The sequence below is a fragment of the Pseudophryne corroboree genome, chromosome 11 (assembly GCF_028390025.1).
Source record: "Pseudophryne corroboree isolate aPseCor3 chromosome 11, aPseCor3.hap2, whole genome shotgun sequence".
NCBI classification, from domain to species: domain Eukaryota; kingdom Metazoa; phylum Chordata; class Amphibia; order Anura; family Myobatrachidae; genus Pseudophryne; species Pseudophryne corroboree.
Genome location: NC_086454.1, coordinates 204,754,108 through 204,778,427, shown reverse-complemented (window position 1 = coordinate 204,778,427; position 24,320 = coordinate 204,754,108). Strand labels below are relative to the sequence as shown.

Below are 24,320 nucleotides of genomic sequence, written 5' to 3'. Positions count from 1 at the left end.
CGCCTGGAGCGCAGCACGCAATACACCGCCACATATCCGTGCCGCCCTGAGAACCGGAAGTTCGGATCCGGCTCTCCACCGCTGACCGCGCCTTTGGGGAAGGGAGTGAGGGGAGTTTGGCTGCCGCACTGTCTGCCTGCTGGGGCGACCAGGGACACCCTTGAGCCTGACTGCACCATTATACACCGCCGCAGACCTGGGGACCGGAAGTGCGGCTCCCGTGATCGCTGCAGCCATCCGAGACCCTTGAGTGGGGCTGTGCTGCACTACCATCAGGAACATTCTGGGGAGCCTGGAGGACCGCTCTGACCACACCAAGCTGCTGGCTGCTGAGCCCACTGACCTGGCCATTCACCCATCCTGACTGGAAAAGAAAGACAGGTACTTGTTGATACGGGGCAGTGAATCTGTGGGGGCCCGCCTGGGTTGGTTGCTGACCTGTACCCCTCCCCCCTATCCCCCTGCTGCACATCCCTGGCTGAACGTCCCGAATCTTATCCTGCCTGGAAGCCTACAGTAGGGGCCATATATATTTACTGCACGGCTCTGATCTGGGGGGACGCTGCTTAACTCCCTGCTCCATCAGGCGGTCAGGCGGCATCACATCAGGAGGCTCTGACCCTGCTGCTCAGAAATATATACCTACACCATCCCCCGCTTCTCTCTCCATTATATATATCCGGCTGGAGACTGCTGATTTACCATTGTGTAACTCCTGAGTTGCTGCTCTAGTGCGGTCTGGAGGCGTGCCTGCTTGGTTCACCATAACTCTCTCATATAAGTGCTGCAACTCCCTGTGGGGTGCCTATAACGAATACTATGGGGAAGACTTCTCAGGCTGCGGCCAAGCTTGAAAAATACGCTAGAAACCCTCCCGCGCAAGATAAGAGAACGGGGGGGTCGCGGGATGGATCCTCTCCCCCCTCCCCGGCTACAAGTGCGGGCTCCGGCCCTCCAGAGACCTCAGAGGATGCTCTCCAGAGGGTACTGGACGCAGTAAATGCCAGCGAAGGCAGACTGGCTGAAAAGATCACCCAGGTGCAATCAGATCTATCCTTGATTCATCAGGATCTACAACGAGTTAGAGAGAGAGTGGGGGAGGCGGAAACCCGCATTTCTACTGTCGAAGACACTGTGGCTCCGCTTGGCCGACGCACCACTGCCCTTGAATCACAGATGTCGGAGGTGCAGAAAAAATTGACCGATATGGAGGGGCGCCTGAGACGAAATAACATTCGGTTCGTGGGCTTGCCGGAAAAGGAGGAGGGAGATGCACCTGAGCAGTTTTTGGAGAAATGGCTTACAGATTTCTTTGGGTCGGATGCTTTTACATCACACTACGCGGTGGAACGAGCACATAGAATCCCTATGCGGCCGTTGCCTCCGGGGGCCCCTCCCCGTACATTTATAGCTAAATTCCTCCACTTCAAGGATCGGGACAGGGTACTCACCCTGGCACGCACCAAGGGCCCACTTAAGTGGAATGGTACCCGGATCTCTGTATTTCCTGATTTTGCGGTTGACGTCCAGAAGGAGAGAGCCCAGTTCCTTCCAATTAAGAGACGTCTCCGGGAGCTTAATCTCCCTTATGCTATGCTTTTTCCTTCAAAGTTGAGGGTGGTCGCAGGAGGAGAGACTAAATTTTTCTTGACCCCGCGGGAGGCGGCGACGTGGCTTGACAGGCAGTTCCCGGCAGGGCGCCCCCTGTCAAATGACTGAATGTTGAAACTGTCCGTTGGCTGGGCTGTGATTTATGTCATTGAGTATTTGTGTATACAGCTAATGTATTAATGTTTGTTGACTTTTTCCTACTAGGTCATCGATACAGCTGTTATTGGTAATATACTAAATGCTGCACTTGATATCCGGTCCTTACATGGTCGGAGGACGGGTGCTTATCTGGTCCTGGGGGGGGTTAGGTTATGGCGGGGGAGCAACGCCTGCTTGCGACCGCTGTATTTTTTGTCCTCTTTACTAGTTGTTTAGTTGTGGGGAGGGGTTTTTTTTGGGATTAGGTATGCCACAGTTCGGGCCGGTATACAGGGTGGGGGGGTGTATGGGGGAGAAGGGAGGATTTATTGGGTGGTTGTTTTATAAGCATTGCTGTGGCGACATGTTTAGAGAAATTTTTTGCAGGCGGTTACTCTTCTATCCATTTCAGATATTTTCAATGTTGTGGACACATCTAGCACTTGGTACTATTATGTATTATGGCATCACCTAGTCTAAAAATCTTATCCTGGAATGTGCGAGGCCTTAATGACAAAGTTAAAAGGGCCCTGGTGCTTCGGCAGATTAGGCAGTACTCCGCAGATGTCGTTTGTCTTATGGAGACGCACCTGGAGGGAGCCAAAGTTCTATCTCTTAAAAAGCCATGGATTGGGTGGCTATATCATTCCACTCATACCTCCCATTCCAGGGGCGTCTCCGTTCTGATCCGAAGATCTCTCCCATTTGTTATAGACCAGGTCCGGGTGGACCAGTGGGGACGGTACGTTTTTCTTAAATGTCAAATAAACTCCATGTCTTTATTATTATTGGCTATTTACATACCTCCACCGTACTCCCCGGAGGTTTTACGCAAGGCTGCTGAGTTTATGTCCCTTTACCCCAATACTCCCACCGTCTGCACTGGGGACTTTAATAATGTCATGGATCATAGAGTGGATAGCTTCAGCACCAGTACTACTGTACCTCGCCCACGTCCGGGTAATTTTGCTCTGCTAGTGGAGGGTTTGGTGGACGTCTGGAGGTTGCGGCATCCAGCCGCTCGACAGTTCTCCTGCTTTTCCCCTATCTACTCCTCATTTTCTAGGATAGACATGTCCCTGGTCTCCCCCTGTTTAGTTCCCAAGATTGTTGATATCCAGTACGCAACTAGAGGAATCTCTGACCACTCACCAGTACTGTTGAATTTGGATACTGGGGGAGCCCGGGGACAGTTGTTTTGGAAACTCAACTCATTTTGGCTTTCACAGATGGGCACTGGAGCGGAGCTTGAGCTTGCTTGGCGGGAGTTTTTGGAGCTGAATGGGGGTACTGCTGGACCAGCAATTCTCTGGGACGCATTTAAAGCATTTATACGTGGTTCCCTAATTAGACGGATTGCTACCTTAAAAAATGGCTACAAACGCCAAGAAATGGAACTTGAGGCTTCCTGTAGGTCCCTAGAAATCCAATATTTGCAAGATGGGTTGGATGCCTCCAAGGACGCATGGTTGCGTGCGCAGTCCAAATGGAGGTGCTGTCTATCTGATAAGGCCAAATACCGTTTGATGTATGCCCAACACTCTTATTATGCTACGGGCGATAGACCTGGTACTTATCTAGCATATTTAGCGGCGGCAGATAGACCCTCTAATAATGTCCTTGCGATAGACGGAGATGATGGTGTAACTTATGTAAAGACCCCGGAAAAAGCAGACCAATTTGTTGCTTATTATAAAAATCTGTATAGTACGAGACTGTCGGCTGATTCGGCGGAAATAAATGATTATCTTATTGGTTTACCATTGCCTTCGCTCTCTAATGTGGCGGTTGAATTCCTCGACTCCCCTTTGTCATTGACGGAGATTGAAACAGCCATCAAATCATTTCCTGGAGGCAAGGCACCAGGGTTAGATGGAATTCCTATTGAGCTATATAAGAAACATATTGATTTTTATGGCCCTAGATTACTTGATCTGTTCAATGACCTATTGGAGTTGGGGTCGCTGCCGGATTCTATGACTGAGGCTTTGATAATAGTGCTATTGAAACCGGATAAGAACCCAGGGCGGGTAGATTCATATAGACCTATTTCGCTACTTACAACTGACATCAAGGTATTAGCAAAGATCCTGGCACTTAGACTCAACTCCGTTATCACCCAAATTATACACACAGATCAGACAGGTTTCGTACCGGGGCGGTCCACTCTAACTAACCTTAGGCGTTTGTTTACGCACCTACAGGCCCCTCGCGAGGACGCCGACACTTCTGTGATAGTGTCTCTCGACGCTGCTAAAGCTTTTGATTCAGTGGAGTGGGCGTTCTTGTGGGGGTCTATGGCCCGCTTCGGTATAGGACCACGCTTTATAAGGTGGGTCAAGTTACTTTACTCCGCACCATCAGCCAGGGTCTCGATAAATGGATTCACTTCTTCTGCATTCCCTCTGGCTAGGGGTACAAGACAGGGCTGCCCACTATCCCCTATCCTTTTCGCTCTAGCAGTGGAACCCTTGGCGTGCTTGCTGCGTTCTGACTTGCGAGTGGGGGGGTTCCGGGTGGGCCCCACCACGGACAAGATTGCTTTATACGCGGATGATATTCTGCTGTTCATATCAGACTATTGCAATACCATGCCGCACGTGTTGCGTATTATAGAGACCTATGGCGGGTATTCTGGCTTATCCATAAATTGGGATAAGTCCTGCATAATGCCCTTTAAGGGTACTTGTCCTGGGGCTCCGCCTGTGACCCTACCTCTACGCTGGGTGGACTCATTCAAGTACTTGGGAATCTGGGTCACAAATAATCCTTCTCAATACTTTTCCCTAAACATAAAACCTCACATGGACTATTTGCACTCCCGTATTGTGGTGTGGGGGACTCTACCTCTAACTATAACGGGTAGAATTAATTTAGTGAAAATGGTGGCCCTGCCTAAGTTGCTATATGCGCTACAGCACTCCCCTGTATATCTCCCATTAAAAACCTTTAGGAGAATAGATAGTCTTCTGTCCTCTATCGTATGGTCTAAACGACGAGTCAGAATAAAATTAGATACCCTCACGCGCCCACGTGACTCTGGAGGCCTGGGCCTCCCTAAATTCAGATTATATTACTTAGCGGCACAAATGGTACATATTAGTAAGTGGTTACATGACCCTGGTAGAGATGAATTAATCTCCCGAATTCTCTATATAACAGATCGGAACTGCACCCCATTACAACTACTGCTGAGTGACAATGTATCGCTACTTAATCTTCCAGTTGTCAAGCAAGCAATTATGGTATGGAGACAGGCGCATAAATTGCTACATGGAGAGGGTTGGGATCCGGAGACGCCTCTAGCCTATGCACAATCTCTTGGGGAGCTTGCATCGTTACAGATGAGGGAGGTATGGTGTAGCCGGGGAGTGCAGTCTCTTGGGCAATTGTATCATATGGGGGTATTTAAGTCTTTCCAACAATTGCAGGAGAATTACAATATTCCTACCTTCTATTTTTATCGATATCTACAACTCCGTCATGCTTGCCAAACTCAATTTGCGAACGCTCCCCTGCTGCTCCGGGACACACCAGTAAGGGAACTATTTGATAAGCTTCAAAATTGTACTATCTCCATATTCTATTCGGCTCTATTACGTACCTATCATTGTGAGACCCTTCTTTCTCTTAAATCTAAATGGGAAAATGATCTGGGGCCCATATCTAATGATACCTGGGAAGATGCACTGGGTGCCTCTAGATTGGCGACCACAGCGGTCCGTTACCAACAGGTGCATCTGTTTGTTTTACATAGAGTCTATATTACCCCTGAGAGGTTAATGAGATTCGGAGGAAGAATGGATTCTAAATGCCCCAAGTGTACTCTAGATGGGGGCACCTTCTGGCACATGATTTGGTCCTGTAGGATAGTTAATACCTTCTGGCAGGATGTACTCAAGATTATGGTCTCCACTGGTATACCTGCGGATGTGCTGACCCCCCCTGTATGTGTGTTGGCGGTGGTGGATGAGGAGTTGCTGGATGCCCCCTCCAGGCGTTACGTTATCAACTTGTGTGCTCTTGCACAGGTTTCTATAGCCCGATCGTGGATGGCACCTGATGGCCCAGATATTGACTCATGGATTGCCTTAGTGAATACTACAGTGGCGCATGAAAAATTTGTCTATGTGTCCAGGAAAGCCATTACTAAATATTACGCGATATGGGATAGATGGTTGTCATCACCATATATTAGGGGCGCCTGCATAACAATAGCTGCGGATGCAAGCTTAGCCCCAACTTAATCACCCAGAAGTTACCTGACGAGCATAGGAGATTGTGAAGCGGGCGCAATATAGGTATGTGATGTGTGGCTCACCCGGGACACCGTTTCCTATATTTTGATATGACCGCATACGGTGGCCCTGGAGAACTATACTTCTATACTTTTTTTTAATAATTTTCTGTAAATGGGTATGCGAATGTATATGTATATATATATATATATAAGTGCAGGTGAATTGATACAGGCGTATAGATATGTACATGGGTGAAGTGTTGTGGCTGCCAGGTTTAATACCAGATGCTAACTGATTTTGTTTATAACCATATGCTTGTGAATGATACCTTATATGTTGCTCAATATAACTGTCGACAGCAATGCTTTAGGTTTAAGTTGTTTTATTGATTTGTAATTTGTACAAAAAAAAAAAAGAAAAAAAAGAAAATATCAATAAAAATTGTTGAATTTAAAAAAAAGGGACCACCTCCAAGGTCTTTTTAGAGTCCAGATCCACAGACCAGGACCGCAACCAGAGAATCCGGCGAGCCGGAATGGATGTAGTAGATGCTTTGGCCGCCAGCACTCCAGCATCAGAGGCTGCCTCCTGAATGTAATGTGGGGCTGTGGTAATATATGAAAGACACTGTCTGGCATTATCAGAAAAATTCAGAGGTAGCTCTGCTTCAACCTCTTGAACCCAGGAATTCAATAGCTTTTGCAGCCCAAGAAGCCGCTATAGTAGGTCTATGTACAGCACCTGCAAGAGTGTAAATAGACTTCAAGCAGCCCTCCACACGCTTATCCGTCGGTTACATAGTAAAATAGTATCTAAGGTTGACAAAAGACAATTTGTCCATCAAGTTCAACCTATTTGTGCTCTCCTATGCAGGATTATTTTGGTCTAAATTTTGTCTGATGCCGATGTCAGCCGTTGTGTTTTATTCCTCATTTCATAGTAACTATAGTGCGTGTCTACGCACCATAACCCTGGATATCCTTATCCATTGGGAATTTATCTAACCCATTCTTAAAGGTGTTGACTGAGTCCGTCATTACAACTCCCTCAGGCGGGGAATTCCAAACAAGTATTGTCCTTACTGTGAAAAAACCTTTACGCCGCATTGTGCGGAATCTCCTCTCCTCTAACCTAATCGAGTGTCCACGTGTCCTCTGTGCTGATCTTACCAAAAACAGGTCCCGCGAAAGCTCTGTGTATTGTCCTCTTATATATTTGTAGATGTTGATCATGTCCCCTCTTTTCCAGTGTAAACATGCCTAGCATTGCAAGCCTTATCTCGTATTCCAGCGTCTCCTTGCCCTTAATTAGTTTGGTCGCCCGCCTCTGAACCTTTTCTAGCTCCAGGATATCCTTTTTGTAGTATGGTGCCCAAAATTGCACAAAGTATTTAAGATGTGGCCTCACTAGTGATTTATATAATGGGGGTATAACACTCTTGTCCCTTGCATCAATTCCCCCGTTTTATGCATGTTAATATCTTATAAGCCTTCTTTGCTGCAATCCAACTTTGGGTACTGCTGCTTAGTTTGCTATCTATGTGAACACCTAAGTCCTTTTCCAGTACAGAATCCCCTAATATTACCCCATTTAGTATGTAAGTGTAATTTTTGTTCTTGCTAAGACAGTACATTTCATTACACTTGTCTGTATTGAAGCGTATTCTCCATTTGGCTGCCCATGTTTCTAGTTTAACTCTGAAGAAACTCAGCATTCCCCTCCATATTTAAAACCTTACACAATTTGGTATCGTCTGCAAAAATTGACACCATGCTCTCTAGACCTACTATTAGATCGTTAATGAAAATGTTGAACATTAGTGGTCCTAGTACAGACCCTTGTGGCACACCACTTAGTACTTCAGTCCAATTTGAAAATGATCCATTAACCACAACGCGCTGCTCCCTATTATCTAACCAATTTCTGACCCAAGTGCATATTGTGCTCCCTAGTCCTATTTCGTGCAGCTTATAGATAAGTTGCATGTGTGGTACTGTGTCAAAAGCTTTGGAAAAGTCTAAAAAGATTACATCCACCACCTTATCCTGAACAAGGTTCGCACTTACTGTTTCATAAAAGCCAAGTAAGTTGGTTTGACATGATCTGTCCTTCACAAATCCATGTTGATGTTGAATAATGTTGAATAATATCCCTTAGAATACCTTGCAATACTTTCCCCACTATAGATGTAAGACTGACTGGTCTATAATTACACGGTTCAACTTTACTTCCCTCTTTGAATATTGGCACTACTTCCGCTATACGCCAGTCTTTGGGAACCATACCTGATATAACTGAATCTTTAAAGATCAAAAATAGCGGTCTTGCAAAGTTCAGAGTGAAGCTCCATTAGAACTCTTGGGTGTATGGGTATGAACTATCCCTGTCTTACCCTGCTTTTCCTGCTGTGCTGCGGCCGCTCTCTGTGCCAGTTGGCCGTGACCGGAAGTTCGGATGTGCGCTTCCGGTAATTCAAATGCTGGTGGCAGTGGTGTTGTTTTCGGGAGGGCTATCCTCTCTTGTATACTGTAGTGCGGCCACTCCCTGTGTCCTCTTTTTACTTGCTGCACTGTGGCAGCTTCTCTTAGCCGATCCGCTGTGACCGGAAGTTCGGGTGTCCGCTTCCGGTAGTTCGAATGCTGGCGGCGGCAGTGTCTTCGTCCTTTGAGTCTGCTCCTTTTTCTCCAACGCGTTTCGAATCCAGACCCGGATTCTTTCTCAAGGAAGTGTTAGGGTTATTGTGGTTGTTCTCCTTTTTATATGGTAACTTTATAAAAAAAACAGGAAGTGACTGGAACCGGAGGTGAGGTTACCGGCGGCATACACATGGTAAAAAAAGGGGGAATATATATGCCAAAGTATTCCCGTAATTTAAAAATAAAAACAATGTATAAAACGATTGCACTTATAAAGAAAGAAGAAGGAGGGAGAAAAAAAGAAGTGAAAGAGATAAAAATAAGAAAAAATAGAAAAATATATAAGTAAAAAATAAATATATAAGTAAAAAATAAAAATAAAATAAATAATAATAAAAAATGAAATGAGAGATAATGGAAAATAAATAAAAATATATGTAATATGATGAAATTAGATCGTGTGAGTAAATATTATTACAGGAAGACGTTCAGCTCTATGTCGATATTTAGACCGTGTGGTTCTAAGGTCTTTGTTTTGTATATCCATTCAGTTTCTTTTTTCTTTAATGTTTTCACAATATCTTCTCCTCTCCAATGGGCTTGAACGTTTTGAATCCCAATAAATTTTAACCCAGCGGGGTCTTGGTTGTGTTTTGTAAGGAAATGGACTGACACGCTGTGTGTTTTCAAACCTCTTCTTATATTGTATAAATGTTCTGCTATCCTTGTTCTCAGTTTTCGTTTGGTTTGCCCTACGTACTGTTTTCCGCATGGGCATTCCAAGATGTAGATGACCCCTTCTGTATGGCAGGTTACTTGGTCTTTAATTTCAAATTCTTCTTTTGTTATGTTGGATTTGAAGGTTATTATAGGTTTTGTCGAAGTTGGCTGGTTTCTACAACCAGCACAAGTCGTACAATGGTGGAATCCTTTTCTTTTTTCTCTTACGTCCTAGAGGATGCTGGGGACTCCGTAAGGACCACGGGGTATAGACGGGCTCCGCAGGAGACATGGGCACCTAAAAATAACTTTTCCTATGGGTGTGCACTGGCTCCTCCCTCTATGCCCCTCCTCCAGACCTCAGTTAGATTCTGTGCCCAGAGGAGAAAGGGTACACTGCAGAGAGCTCTCCTGAGTTTTCTGTAGAAAAATAGTTTTGTTAGGTTTTTTATTTTCAGAGAGTCCTGTTGGCAACAGGCTCCCTGCATCGTGGGACTGAGGGGAGAGAAGCAGACCTACTTAAATGATAGGCTCTGCTTCTTAGGCTACTGGACACCATTAGCTCCAGAGGGAGTCGGAACACAGGTCTCACCCTGGGGTTCGTCCCGGAGCCGCGCCGCCGTCCTCCTCACAGATGCCGGAAGATAGAAGCCGGCTGAGTATGAGAAGATAGAAGACATCTCAGGCGGCAGAAGACTTCAGATCTTCGTGAGGTAAGGCGCACAGCGGTACGCTGCGCGCCATTGCTCCCAGACACAACACACAGAGGCAGCACTGATGGGTGCAGGGGGGGGCGCCCTGGGCAGCAATAATCCTCAATTTTGGGCACAATAGAGTATGATTAGGCTGCGGAGGCAGTAAATCACAGATCCTTCACCATTTTATTACAATTGCACTGGGACCGAAGCCCGCCGTTGGGGTGGCGGAGCTTGATCCTCAGCACTAACCAGCGCCATTTTCTCCACAGAAGCTGCATGAGAACGCTGGCTCCCCGGTCTCTCCCCTGCTGAACACTTCACAGGCTGGAAAAAGAGGAGGGGGGCACATTGGTAACGCAGTGAGTGGGAATTTGGATAGTATATATAAAAAAGCGCTATCTGGTCATTTTTTTCCAGTGTTATTTGGGCGCTGGGTGTGTGCTGGCATACTCTCTCTCTGTCTCTCCTAAGGGCCTGGTTGGGGTCTTGTCCCCTTATAGGTTTATCCCTGTGTGTGTGGGGTGTCGGTACGTGCGTGTCGACATGTCTGAGGCGGAAGGCTTCTCCAAGGAGGAGGTGGAGCAAATGAGTGGTGTGTCCCCGTCAGTTGTGCAGACTCAGGAATGGATGGACATGTGGCATATGTTGAATGCAAGTGTGGCATATTTACATAAGAGGCTTGATAAGGCTGAATCAGGGGAGGCATCAGGGGGTCAATCCTCGTATTGGACCGACTCACAGGGCCCGTCGGGGTCTCAAAAACGTCCCTTAGCACAAATTGTGGACACTACTACCGACACGGACTCTGATTCCAGTGTCGACTATGATGTAGTAAAATTGCACCCTAAGGTGACAAAAAGCATTCAGTGTATGATTGTGGCAATAAGGGATGTGTTGCATATTGCTGATGAACCCTCTGTTTTAGACACGAGGGTACACATGTTTAAGGGAAAGAAACAGATTATAAATTTTCCCACATCTCATGAACTAAATGAGTTCTTTGAAAAGGCTTGGGAGACTCCGGAAAAGAAACCACAGATCCCCAAAAGAATTTATATGGCATACCACTTCCCTAAACAGGACAGGGTGCGTTGGGAATCACCTCCCACTGTGGACAAGGCCTTAACGCGCCTGTCCAAGAAAGTGGCGCTACCGTCTCCAGACACAGCGCCCCTCAAGGATCCTGCGGATCGCAGGCAGGAGACTACTTTAAAGTCTATTTATTCGCATACTGGAGCTGTGCTAAGACCGACAATTGCGTCGGCATGGGTATGTAGCGCAATTTCAGCATGGACAGATGATCCGACGGCTGAATTTGATACCATGGATAGAGATGCTGTATTGTTAATTCTAGCCCATATTAAAGACGCAGTCTTATTTATGAGAGATGCTCAAAGGGATATTGGATTGCTGGCTTCCAGAGCCAATGCCATGTCTATCTCAGCGAGACGATCCTTATGGACTCGCCAATGGACGGGTGATGCGGATTCAAAAAAGCATATGGAAGTCCTACCCTATAAGGGAGACGTATTGTTTGGGGATGGGCTAATGGACCTGGTTTCCACAGCTACCGCAGGCAAATCAATTTTTTTACCATTTATTCCCCAACAGCAAAAGAAAATACCACCGTATCAGATGCAGTCCTTTCGGTCGCAAAAGTCCAGAAGAGGTCGGGGGTCCTCCATCCTTGCCAGAGGTAAGGCTAGAGGGAAAAGAGCACCCGCTTCGGCCGGTGCCCAGGAACAAAAGTCCTCCCCGCTACTACAAAACCCTCAGCATGACGCTGGGGCTCCCCTGCGGGAGTCCGCACCGGTGGGGGCACGTCTTCGACTTTTCAGCCAGGCCTGGGTCAGCTCAGACCTGAATCCTTGGGTGTTGGAAATGGTTTCCCAGGGTTACAAACTGGAATTCGAAGAGGTGCCCCCGCGCCGATTTTTCAAGTCGGCATTACCAGCTTCTACACCAGAACGGAATGTAGTGTTAGCTGCAATTCAAACGCTGTGTCTACAGCAAGTAATTATCAGGGTTCCCTTGAACCAGCAGGGAAGAGGCTACTACTTAACCCTCTTTGTGGTCCTGAAACCGGACGGTTCGGTAAGACCTATTTTGAATCTAAAATCCCTAAACCTGTACATGAAAAGATTCAAATTCAAGATGGAATCGCTCAGGGCGATTATAGCCAGTATGGAGGAGGGGGAGTTTATGGTGTCACTGGACATAAAGGATGCGTACCTTCATGTCCCCATATATCCCTCCCATGAGGAGTACCTGAGATTCGCTGTACAGGATTGTCATTACCAATTTCAGACGTTGCCGTTTGGGCTTTCCACGGCCCCAAGGATTTTCACCAAGATAATGGCGGAAATGATGGTGGTCCTGCACAAGCATGCGCAAGCTGAGGTGGTCCTGTGCAAGCTGTATGTCTGAGGGACTGAGGAAGCCGCTGAGGGAGTGTTAAGGCGGAGAAACGCGTTTCCAGGGACCGTGTGTGAGACGATCACCTGCTTGACTGGTATTGTGCTGTGGATATGATCCGTCCAGTGTGTATGCAATACGGGCTGATACCAGCAGAGGGAGCCTGAACACTGAGACAATACATCAGGACACTTGAAAGAAATCCACTCTACCTATAATTATAGGTATACTATTAACAGAGGAAGCCTGATGATCAATATAAAGCACTTTAATACCTTGGAGGTGAAATGATTTCAACAATATGTGAAAATTACTAACTCTATATTTATCATATTTTCTCTTCTTTAAGAAAAAATGTGTGCACACATATAACTCAGCACTCTGAGTAGTTCGGGACTTTATTGTCAAATTCAATGACCAAGCCTCTAGATACATAATTCATACAAATTTTGGAAGCAGCCATATATGTGAGAATTAAGCTAATAAAACCCACAAAACCCATTGAGAAATATATATATGTGGGATTGGACATTCTCGATGAACTAATGCTTATTTGAAAGGAACAACATTAAGTATTTAGGGAATTGAATTGTATATGGAATATGTGATATTAATTTTATTAATAATTTTTTTAATTTATGCTGCAGCATTCGTTACATATATATGTTTATAATAGAAATAAAACAAAAAAAATGTTTTAAATTTCAAGGATTAAGTGTATAGTGTGATATATTAACTTTATTTGGGATAACTGATAGGCACAGCGCTCCTGGTTTTTTGCAGGGGTTTTTCCCTTGCAAAGTGTTTTTTCAGGTTCAAAAATAAGAATTTACTATCCGGTAATTCTATTTCTCGTAGTCCGTAGTGGATGCTGGGGACTCCGTAAGGACCATGGGGAATAGACGGGCTCCGCAGGAGACTGGGCACTCTATAAGAAAGATTTGGTACTATCTGGTGTGCACTGGCTCCTCCCTCTATGCCCCTCCTCCAGACCTCAGTTAGGATACTGTGCCCGGAAGAGCTGACACAATAAGGAAGGATTTTGAATCCCGGGTAAGACTCATACCAGCCACACCGTATAACTCGTGATATTATACCCAGTTAACAGTATGAAATATAACTGAGCCTCTCAACAGATGGCTCAACAATAACCCTTTAGTTAGGCAATAACTATATACAAGTATTGCAGACAATCCGCACTTGGGATGGGCGCCCAGCATCCACTACGGACTACGAGAAATAGAATTACCGGTGAGTAAATTCTTATTTTCTCTGACGTCCTAGTGGATGCTGGGGACTCCGTAAGGACCATGGGGATTATACCAAAGCTCCCAAACGGGCGGGAGAGTGCGGATGACTCTGCAGCACCGAATGAGAGAACTCAAGGTCCTCCTCAGCCAGGGTATCAAATTTGTAGAATTTAGCAAACGTGTTTGCCCCTGACCAAGTTGCAGCTCGGCAAAGTTGTAAAGCCGAGACCCCTCGGGCAGCCGCCCAAGATGAGCCCACCTTCCTCGTGGAATGGGCTTTCACTGATTTAGGATGCAGCAATCCAGCCGCAGAATGCGCCAGCTGAATTGTGCTACAAATCCAGCGAGCAATAGTCTGCTTAGAAGCAGGAGCACCTATTTTGTTGGGTGCATACAGGATAAAAAGCGAGTCAGTTTTCCTGACTCCAGCCGTCCTGGAAACATAAATTTTCAAGGCCCTGACTACGTCCAGTAACTTGGAATCCTCCAAGTCCCTAGTAGCCGCAGGCACCACAATAGGTTGGTTCAAGTGAAAAGCTGATACCACCTTAGGGAGAAACTGGGGAGGAGTCCTCAATTCTGCCCTATCCATATGGAAAATCAGATAAGGGCTTTTACATGACAAAGCCGCCAATTCTGACACACGCCTGGCCGAAGCCAAGGCCAATAACATGACCACTTTCCACGTGAGATATTTCAGATCCACAGTTTTAAGTGGTTCAAACCAATGTGATTTTAGGAAACTCAACACCACATTGAGATCCCAAGGTGCCACAGGAGGCACAAAAGGGGGCTGAATATGAAGCACTCCCTTTACAAAAGTCTGAACTTCAGGCAGTGAAGCCAGTTCTTTCTGGAAGAAAATCGACAGAGCCGAAATCTGGACCTTAATGGAACCCAATTTTAGGCCCATAGTCACTCCCGACTGTAGGAAGTGCAGAAAACGACCCAGCTGAAATTCCTCTGTAGGGGCCTTCCTGGCCTCACACCACGCAACATATTTTCGCCAAATGCGGTGATAATGGTTTGCGGTTACTTCTTTCCTGGCTTTTATCAGCGTAGGAATGACTTCCTCCGGAATGCCCTTTTCCTTTAGGATCCGGAATTCAACCGCCATGCCGTCAAACGCAGCCGCGGTAAGTCTTGGAACAGACAGGGCCCCTGCTGTAGCAGATCCTGTCTGAGCGGTAGAGGCCATCGGTCCTCTGATAACATTTCTTGAAGTTCCGGGTACCAAGCTCTTCTTGGCCAATCCGGAACCACGAGTATCGTTCTTACTCCTCACCTTCTTATTATTCTCAGTACCTTTGGTATGAGAGGCAGAGGAGGGAACACATAAACCGACTGGTACACCCACGGTGTCACTAGAGCGTCCACAGCTATCGCCTGAGGGTCCCTTGACCTGGCGCAATATCTCTTTAGCTTTTTGTTGAGGCGGGACGCCATCATGTCCACCTGTGGCCTTTCCCAACGGTTTACCAACAGTAGGAAGACTTCTGGATGAAGTCCCCACTCTCCCGGGTGTAGGTCGTATCTGCTGAGGAAGTCTGCTTCCCAGTTGTCCACTCCCGGAATGAACACTGCTGACAGTGCTAGTACGTGATTTTCCGCCCATCGGAGAATCCTTGTGGCTTCTGCAATCGCCACCCTGCTTCTTGTGCCGCCCTGTCGGTTTACATGGGCGACTGCCGTGATGTTGTCTGATTGGATCAGAACCGGCTGGTTTTGAAGCAGGGGCCTTGCCTGACTTAGGGCATTGTAAATGGCCCTCAGTTCCAGAATGTTTATGTGTAGGGACGACTCCTGACTTGACCAAAGTCCCTGGAAATTTCTTCCCTGTGTGACTGCGCCCCAGCCTCGAAGGCTGGCATCCGTGGTCACCAGGACCCAGTCCTGTATGCCGAATCTGCGGCCCTCTAGAAGATGAGCACTCTGCAGCCACCACAGTAGAGACACCCTGGTCCTTGGAGACAGGGTTATCAGTTGATGCATCTGAAGATGCGATCCTGACCACTTGTCCAAGAGGTCCCACTGGAAGGTCCTTGCATGGAACCTGCCGAATGGAATTGCTTCGTATGAAGCCACCATTTTTCCCAGGACTTGTGTGCAGTGATGCACCGATACCCGTTTTGGTTTTAGGAGGTCTCTGACTAGAGATGACAGCTCCTTGGCTTTCTCCTGCGGGAGAAACACTTTTTTCTGTTCTGTGTCCAGAATCATCCCCAGGAACAGTAAGCGTGTGGAAGGAACCAGTTGTGACTTTGGAATGTTTAGAATCCAGCCATGCTGTTGTAGCACTTCCCGAGATAGTGCTACTCTGACCAGTAACTGCTCCCTGGACCTCGCCTTTATTAGGAGATCGTCCAAGTACGGGATAATTAAAACTCCCTTTTTTCGAAGGAGTATCATCATTTCTGCCATTACCTTGGTAAACACCCTCGGTGCCGTGGACAGTCCAAACAGTAGTGTCTGGAATTGGTAATGGAAAACCTGTACCACAAATCTGAGGTACTCCTGGTGAGGAAGGTAAATTGGGACATGCAGGTAAGCATCCTTGATGTCCAGGGATACCATGTAATCCCCCTCGTCCAGGCTTGCAATAACCGCCCTGAGCGATTCCATCTTGAACTTGAATCTTTTTATGTATGTGTTCAAGGATTTCAAATTTAAAATGGGTCTCACCGAACCGTCCGGTTTTGGTACCACAAACAGTGTGGAATAGTAACCCCATCCTTGTTGAAGTAGGGGTACCTTGACTATAACCTGCTGGGAATACAGCTTGTGAATTGCCTCTAGTACAGCCTCCCTGCCCGAGGGAGTTGTCGGTAAGGCCGATTTGAGGAAACGGCGGGGGGGGAGGCGCCTCGAATTCCAGCTTGTACCCCTGAGATACTACTTGAAGGATCCAGGGATCCACCCGTGAGCGAAGCCACTGATCGCTGAAATTTTTGAGGCGGCCCCCCACCGTACCTGGCTCCGCCTGTGGAGCCCCACCGTCATGCGGCGGATTTGGAAGCGGGGGAGGACTTTTGTTCCTGGGAACCTGCTGTGTGTTGCAGCTTTTTTCCCCTTCCTCTGCCTCTAGACAGAAAGGACCCGCCTTCTCCCCGCCTGTTTTTCTGGGGTCGAAAGGACTGTACCTGATAATACGGCGCTTTCTTAGGCTGTGAGGGGACATGGGGCAAAAATGCTGACTTCCCAGCTGTTGCTGTGGAAACAAGGTCTGAGAGACCATCCCTGAATAACTCCTCACCCTTATAAGGCAAAACTTCCATGTGCCTTTTAGAATCTGCATCCCCTGTCCACTGCCGAGTCCATAAGCCTCTCCTAGCAGAAATGGACAATGCACTTATTCTAGATGCCAGCCGGCAGATCTCCCTCTGTGCATCTCTCATGTACAAGACTGAGTCTTTTATATGCTCTACGGTTAGCAATATAGTGTCCCTGTCTAGGGTGTCAATATTTTCCGACAGGGAATCTGACCAAGCAGCAGCAGCGCTGCACATCCACACTGAAGCAATAGCTGGTCTCAGTATAACACCAGTGTGTGTATATATAGACTTTAGGATAGCCTTCTGCTTTCTATCAGCAGGTTCCTTTAGGGCGGCCGTATCCGGAGACGGTAGTGCCACCTTTTTAGACAAACGTGTGAGCGCTTTATCCACCTTAGGGGGAGTTTCCCAACGTGACCTATCCTCTGGCGAGAAAGGGAACGCCATTAGTAATTTTTTTGAAATCACCAATTTTTTATCGGGGAAAGCCCACGCTTCTTCACACACTTCATTTAATTCTTCAGATGGGGGAAAAACTATTGGTAGTTTTTTCTCCCCAAACATAATACCCTTTTTTGAGGTACCTGGGTTTATATCAGAAATGTGTAATACCTCTTTCATTGCCTCAATCATGCAACGAATGGCCCTAGTGGACATTAAATTTGACTCATCGTCGTCGACACTGGTATCAGTATCCGTGTCGACATCTGTGTCTGCCATCTGAGGTAGTGGGCGTTTTAGAGCCCCTGATGGCCTTTGAATTGTCTGGGCAGGCACGAGCTGAGAAGCCGGCTGTCCCGCATTTGGCATGTCGTCAAATTTTTTATGTAAGGAGTCGACACTTGCACGTAATTCCTTCCATAAGTCCATCCACTCAGGTGTCTGCCCCGCAGGGGGTGACATCACATTTATAGGCCTCTGCTCCGCCTCCACATAAGCCTCCTCATCAAACATGTCGACACAGCCGTACCGACACACCGCACACACACAGGGAATGCTCTTAAAGGAGACAGGACCCCACAAAATTTTTAAATTAGCGGTCCGAAAAGGACTGCAGTGCAGGCGTAGGATAAGACTTCCGAACCGGTGCAGCTGCGGAGGGAAGAAAGGCCGACTTACCCGCAGTTGCCGTGGATATCCACGCATCCAGAGCTTTCCCAAACAGGTCCTGACCTGTGAAGGGTAGGTTCTCCACACTTTTCTTGGATTCAGCATCAGCAGTCCATTGGCATAGCCAGAGTCCTCTGCGTGCCGAGACTGCCATGGAAGTAGCCCTTGCATTAAGCAGGCAAATGTCCTTCATGGCCTCCACCATGAAATCTGCAGAATCCTGTATGTGACGTAAAAACGTCAAGTCAATGTCACCCCTATCCATAGTATATAAATCCTCAAGTAATGTGCCTGACGACTTTACTATAGCTTTAGAAATCCACGCACAAGCAATAGTGGGCCTTAATGCCACGCCTGTAGCCATGTATAGTGATTTGCGCGTAGTCTCAATCTTGCGGTCAGCCGGCTCCCTTAAGGTGGTTGAACCGGGGACAGGTAAAACAACCTTTTTTGACAATCTAAATACAGAAGCGTCACCTATAGGTGGGTTTTCCTACTTTTTTCTGTCCTCTTCAGGGAAAGGAAAAGCTATGAGAATTCTTTTAGGAATCTGGAATTTTTTGTCTGGGTTTTCCCAGAAACTTTTTAACGAGGAGTTTAACTCCTAAGAAGCAGGGAAAGTAAGCGAGAATTTCTTATTTACTGTAAAATAAGATTCTTCTTCGTCTTGTTCAGGCACTTTCTCAGAAATATGCAAACACATCATTAATTGCTTCAATCATCAATTGCATCCCATCATCTCCCCCCTGCATATCCCCATCACCGTCCCCAGTATCAGTGTCAACCTGCATTATCTGGGCAAGTGTACGTTTTTGAGGGTATGCAGGTGGGACCATAGAAGTAGGGGCTGAATACTTTAAGCCCTCCACAGATTTTTTCAAAACCTGCGTCTCCCTTTCAGTATGGGACATCCTAGTAGAAATCTGGGATATCATTCCCCTTAAAGAATCCACCCATGGTGGTTCGGATTCAGAAGGCAGAGACAGTATATCACATTCCTGAGTACATGGAATAGACTCCTCAGGAGAAGATACACACTCTGCAGCACAGGAAACATGGTAATGTGGGCTATACACACTTACACAGGAAAATGTCAGACACCGTTTCCCCCAGAGTACATTCAGAGAGACACAAAGTATAAGGAACCAGCCACACAGCGCCCCAGGAGGCAATTATTATGATAAAAGCCTGGCGCTGACTAACTAGCCTTTATAGAGTAGTTAGTATTGATATCACACTCCCCACCTGTCTATAACACCCTGGTACCGTGAGGCAATGGAGTTATGTGGAGGGCAGCGCTCCCTGTCAGCGTCCTTGCAGGGAGAAAATGGTGCTGGATCCGCTCTGAGAGGAAGCCCCGTCCCCAGACATGGCGCGCAGCTTTCCGTACTAAATGTTTAAACTGGCCTGAGGTGTCCTGGAGCTAACAGCGAGATTAGCCCCTGTTAGCAGCGTGACCAGTGTAGGGCGATCCGCGCTGGCTCAGGACACCCCTCACAGCGCCTACACAGAGTGTTGCTGAGCTTTCCTGGCGTGCAACCTGTCAGTGCTGCGCTCCCACCCTTGTGCCGCCATACCCGCCGGCGACCCGCTAACCGGGACGCCGGCGCTGTACTCACCACTCTTCTTTCTTCTGGCTCTGTTAGGGGGTGGCGGCCGTGCTGCGGGAGTGAGCGGACGCTTCGTGGACTTGAGGTGTCATCACCCCCAGGGGCTCAGTGTCCTGTCAGCGGAGTAGAAAACCATTAACTTCAGGAAGTTGGTTCCTACTCCACCTCTAAGTCCCACGAAGCAGGCAGACTGTTGCCAGCAGCCTCCTTGTAACCTAACTCTAAAAAATAAAAAACTAAGAACTCCTAGGAGTTCCCCTAGCTGTGACCGGCTCCTCCGGGCACATTTTCTAAACTGAGTCTGGTAGGAGGGGCATAGAGGGAGGGGCCAGCCCACACTATTAAACTCTTAAAGTGCCAGTGGCTCCTAAAGGACCCGTCAATACCCCATGGTACTAAATTGGATGCCAGCATCCTCTAAGACGTAAGAGAAATAGCGGATGGGAGGTGTTCAATAACCAAGATTTTCTCTTTTTAGAGCATGCAATCCTAGTGTTCATCAGTAAAGGATCATCCAGAGCCCAGATACTTGAAACTTTACCTTCAGAAACTTGTTTGATAGCAAAAACAGCTGTAGATTATGCCTCAATACACCTGAAGTGTATATACATGACAAACCATAAACAACTTTACCTGCCTAGCCAAGCTAATGACACAGGCAATTAAGGCACACTGAAACATCTTATGATGATTAATACAATACATGCTAAAGCAGAGAGCAATTTGTATTCCAACACACATGACGTATTTAAATGAAGAAAGTTCCACATACCTGCGATTTTTTTAGCTGCTCTTTGGAAGAAGGTTTGCTCATTATAAATCTTTCCATCTTTGCTATCCTACAGAAAAATATAAACAAGAAAAAAATAAAAAAACAACCTGTAATAAAACGAATGGGGTAAATGTATGAAATGATGGGGTAAATGTATGAAATGATGATACTGGGGCAGGGTTAAGTGCACTGGTACCGCTTCCCCCCCCCCATTGTATCAATGTGGCGCTGTGTCCCCAGTGACATTGTCGGCGCTGCTATCTAAAAGACAGCATGCTTATGTGCAGGCCAATGTATGAACGGTCAGCAGTTGCGATTTCAATAGCTGCAGGTGTCGATACTAACGCATGCCTAGTGGAGCAAGGTCATAGACACAGAGCATCAGCACATCGCCGGAGGAGGGAGTTTTTAGTCCCCCGTTGCAGCAGACAAGATGATACTACATCTTATCGATGTACCTTCCTGCTTCTCCTCGGTAATGAGCAGGAAGTGTTACAGCAGCATAATACTACATCTGCCCCAATGTTTGAAAGATGTCAGCAAACTACAGAAATGTACTCATACATCACTACTGTACTCACGCCAAACAGCTCGGTGCGCAAAGTTCCATGAGACTCTGCTAGCGGCAGTTGAGTTTCTTGTCGCAATGCTATCCACATAGGATGCACCAGGAGACTGTGCGGATTTATTTTATATGCAACACATGTGTTTGTGCCTGAGTCTCTGAATCTGTGTGTACGAAGTGCTATAACACAGCAGAGGTGGCTTTTTACCGTGCCAAGTTCTGTTGTGCTCCATACACAGACTCGGTCGTACACAGATATACAAGTTCTGCATATCAAACTGCTAGACACACCTATGTATTCTAGGTAAAGTGGCTGTGTCTTTTACAGAGATTGATGCATTTTGCTTTACTTCTGGTTCAGCATACAGATGTGCTCCACCAGTGCAGCGGTACCTATGTTTGCATACTTTTAGCTGAATTTAGCATTTCAGACGCATACAAATTTACTTGTAGCACACTAGGTACTTCAGAGAAGTATTTTTGTTGCAAAGGAATTGGTATAAAGTACCAGATTAAGTATAAAGATGCATGGCGCAAAACATGGTACGGAGGTATCCGTTCAGGATACCTGCGTTCGTCATCCCAGCAGTTGGAAAGCCGACTCCGAAATCCTTACACTGCTCGGAATGTCGATGCAGCCACCCTGACATGGATAAAAATGCCAGCGCTGGGATCCTGAATACTGGAATCCTGATTTAGCTGTGCAGGGACTCTTGCTTGGTAAGAAGCAGGGAAAGGGGGGGATAAATTAAAGCTGTGGTGGGGTTAGGCTGCAGGGAGGGGGATTAGGGTTAGGCTGCTGGGGAACGTGTCAAACTCAGCATTGGGTCAAATGTGTCTTACAGGTCAGCAAACACAAAATGAATATGTCAATATGTTATACACGGCCAAGCTAACATCATTGCACAGCACTGCAGTGTGGCGAACCTGCAAGGGGAATCTGAATGCTCGCCACACTGCTGGCATTCTGGTGGGCGGGATGCTGCTGTCTGGATATTGACAGCCGGCATCCAGTTTGCTATTTAACCATACAGACTCCCCCAGTAGTGACAAAAACTATGTTTCTCTTTTTACGGATTAACAGGGTAATGAAAGGTTAAAAAAAAACTTTAAAAAAAAAAAAAAGTTTTTTTTGTTTCAACTGGGTTTTTTAAAATGTAAAAAGTTGAATCCTGCTTGTTACATCAATACTCTGAAACATTGCTATGTATTATAAACCTTGATCAACCATGCTTCTGACATTAACAATCCAAAGTGATTAGGCTTTGATAGGATTTATTTTACATCTTTCGATAAAAACATTTTTCGATGCTTGGTATCCCTATTGCATCTGAATATACAGTATGTAGATAGACTAAACATATTAAAACATACAAAACAAAGAAATTGAAAATAATAACAGGGAAATGTTAAGCATTAGTTTTACTTATTACTTCTATTTAAATAAATTTGAATAGCAATACAAAATGGAAAATGCTAAAGCACTTTTCAGAGAAACATACACATACAAAAGGAGGAGTTAAGCGTTAGCACTGGGCATACCCCTGACATGAACCATTTCGAATAAAAATCAGGAGTTATGGTAGACTTACCGTAGATAATTCTGTTTCTCTGAAGTCTACAGTATCCACAGGATCTACCTTGGGTATTGGGTGGCGTCTGAGGAATGGGCACCAAACAGTCAAAAGCTTTCTGACTCCCAGGATGCATCGGGTCAGTCCCCTATAACCCCGCCTCCTGGCTCAGGGAATTCAGTTGGTTCCAAAGCTTAAGGCAGGAGCAGTTTAATCGAAAGGGAGCTCTATTCAGGCAATAAGAACCTACACACACTTCCATACCAGAGGAAAGAAAGAGGTTAGTAAGTGCAAGATTCTCAAATCAGGTGCGTCAGGGTGGGATCCCTGTGGATACTGTGGACTTCGGAGAAACAGTTATCTATGGTATGTCTACCGTAACTCCTGATTTCTCCTTCAGGGTCCACAGGATCTACCTTGGGATGTTGCAAAGCAGTAACTAAGGGCTCCTGATTAGACAGGAGAATCCTTTGCCCAAATGCAGCGTCCTGAGAGGCAAAGGTGTCAAAGGCATAATGTCTAATGAATGTGTTGATGGATGACCAAGTGGCTGCTTTACACAGTTGTTCAGCTGAGGCGCCACGGTTGGCTGCCCATGAAGGACCTGCCTTACGAGTAGAGTAGGCAGAGACCATACCCGGGATAGGGAGATCAGCTTGAGAGTACACTTTTGAGATAGTCATACAAAGCCACCTAGCCAGTGTTTGCTTATTGGCAGACCATCCTCTCTTGTGAAATCCGTAGAGAACGAAGAGAGAGTCTGTCCTTCTGATGGCGCTGGTACGATCCATGTAGATCCTTAGAGCACAAACTCCGTCCAATGATACATCTCCCGCAAAACGTTTTGGTACATGAAAAGGCGGAACTACTATTTCTTCATTAAGATGGAACTAAAGAAACTACCTTAGGAAGATATCCAGATTTCGTTAGACTAACTGCTCTTTCTGGATGAAATACCAGAAATGGAGGACGACACGAGAGTGCCCCTAAATCTGATACTCTTCTAGCTGAAGCAATTGCCAGAAGAAAAAGCACTTTAGCAGTCAACCATTTGAGATCCACATGATTTAGTGGTTCAAATGGGGCAACTTGAAGGGACTCGAGAAATATTTCAATATGCCAGGGAGCAGTAGGGGGAACAAAAGGAGGTTGAATGTGAAGCATTCCTTGGAAAAAAAAAGTGTGAACATCCTGTAGGTTTGCAATATTCTTTTAGAACCATACAGTTAATGCAGATACTTGTACTGTCCATTCCTGCTTGAAGAAAGGCGAGAATTCTCTAAACTCTGAAGGACCTAGGATCAAAACTTTTGGCAGCGCACCACTGAAAATATGCATGCCATATACAGTAATAGATGCGAGCAAAGGATGGCTTCCTTGCTTTAAACATTGTTTGAATTACCTCTTGTGAAAACCCTTTAGCTTTTAAGACTGATGTTTCAAGAGGCACGCAGTCAAAGCCAGTTGATCCAGGTGTTTGAATCAGCAGACGTGGACAGCCTCCACAGATCTGTATACCAATTTCTTCTGGGCCACGCCAGAGCTATCAATATCACGGCGCCCCCTTCCTATTTGATTTTCTAATCACTCTGGGCACCAGGGAGATTGGTGAAAACATATGCCGGGACGCAAATTCCATCTCACTGCTAAAGCATCCACGAAGATTGCCTCGAGATCCTTTGTTCTTGACCCGTATCCTGGTACTTTG

The 24,320-nt window shown here is 46.4% G+C and overlaps 1 protein-coding gene across 4 annotated transcripts in view; it reads right to left on the bottom strand.

The window, feature by feature from the left end:
• The window catches only part of VRK3 (VRK serine/threonine kinase 3), a 751,237-nt gene that overhangs the window by 376,030 nt on the left and 350,887 nt on the right, over nucleotides 1-24,320 (bottom strand). For all 4 annotated transcript variants that reach the window (XM_063945241.1, XM_063945242.1, XM_063945243.1 and 1 more), the window contains one exon: nucleotides 20,474-20,540. In XM_063945241.1, the coding sequence (XP_063801311.1) occupies nucleotides 20,474-20,540 (67 nt within the window). The remainder of the gene's footprint in view (nucleotides 1-20,473; nucleotides 20,541-24,320) is intronic.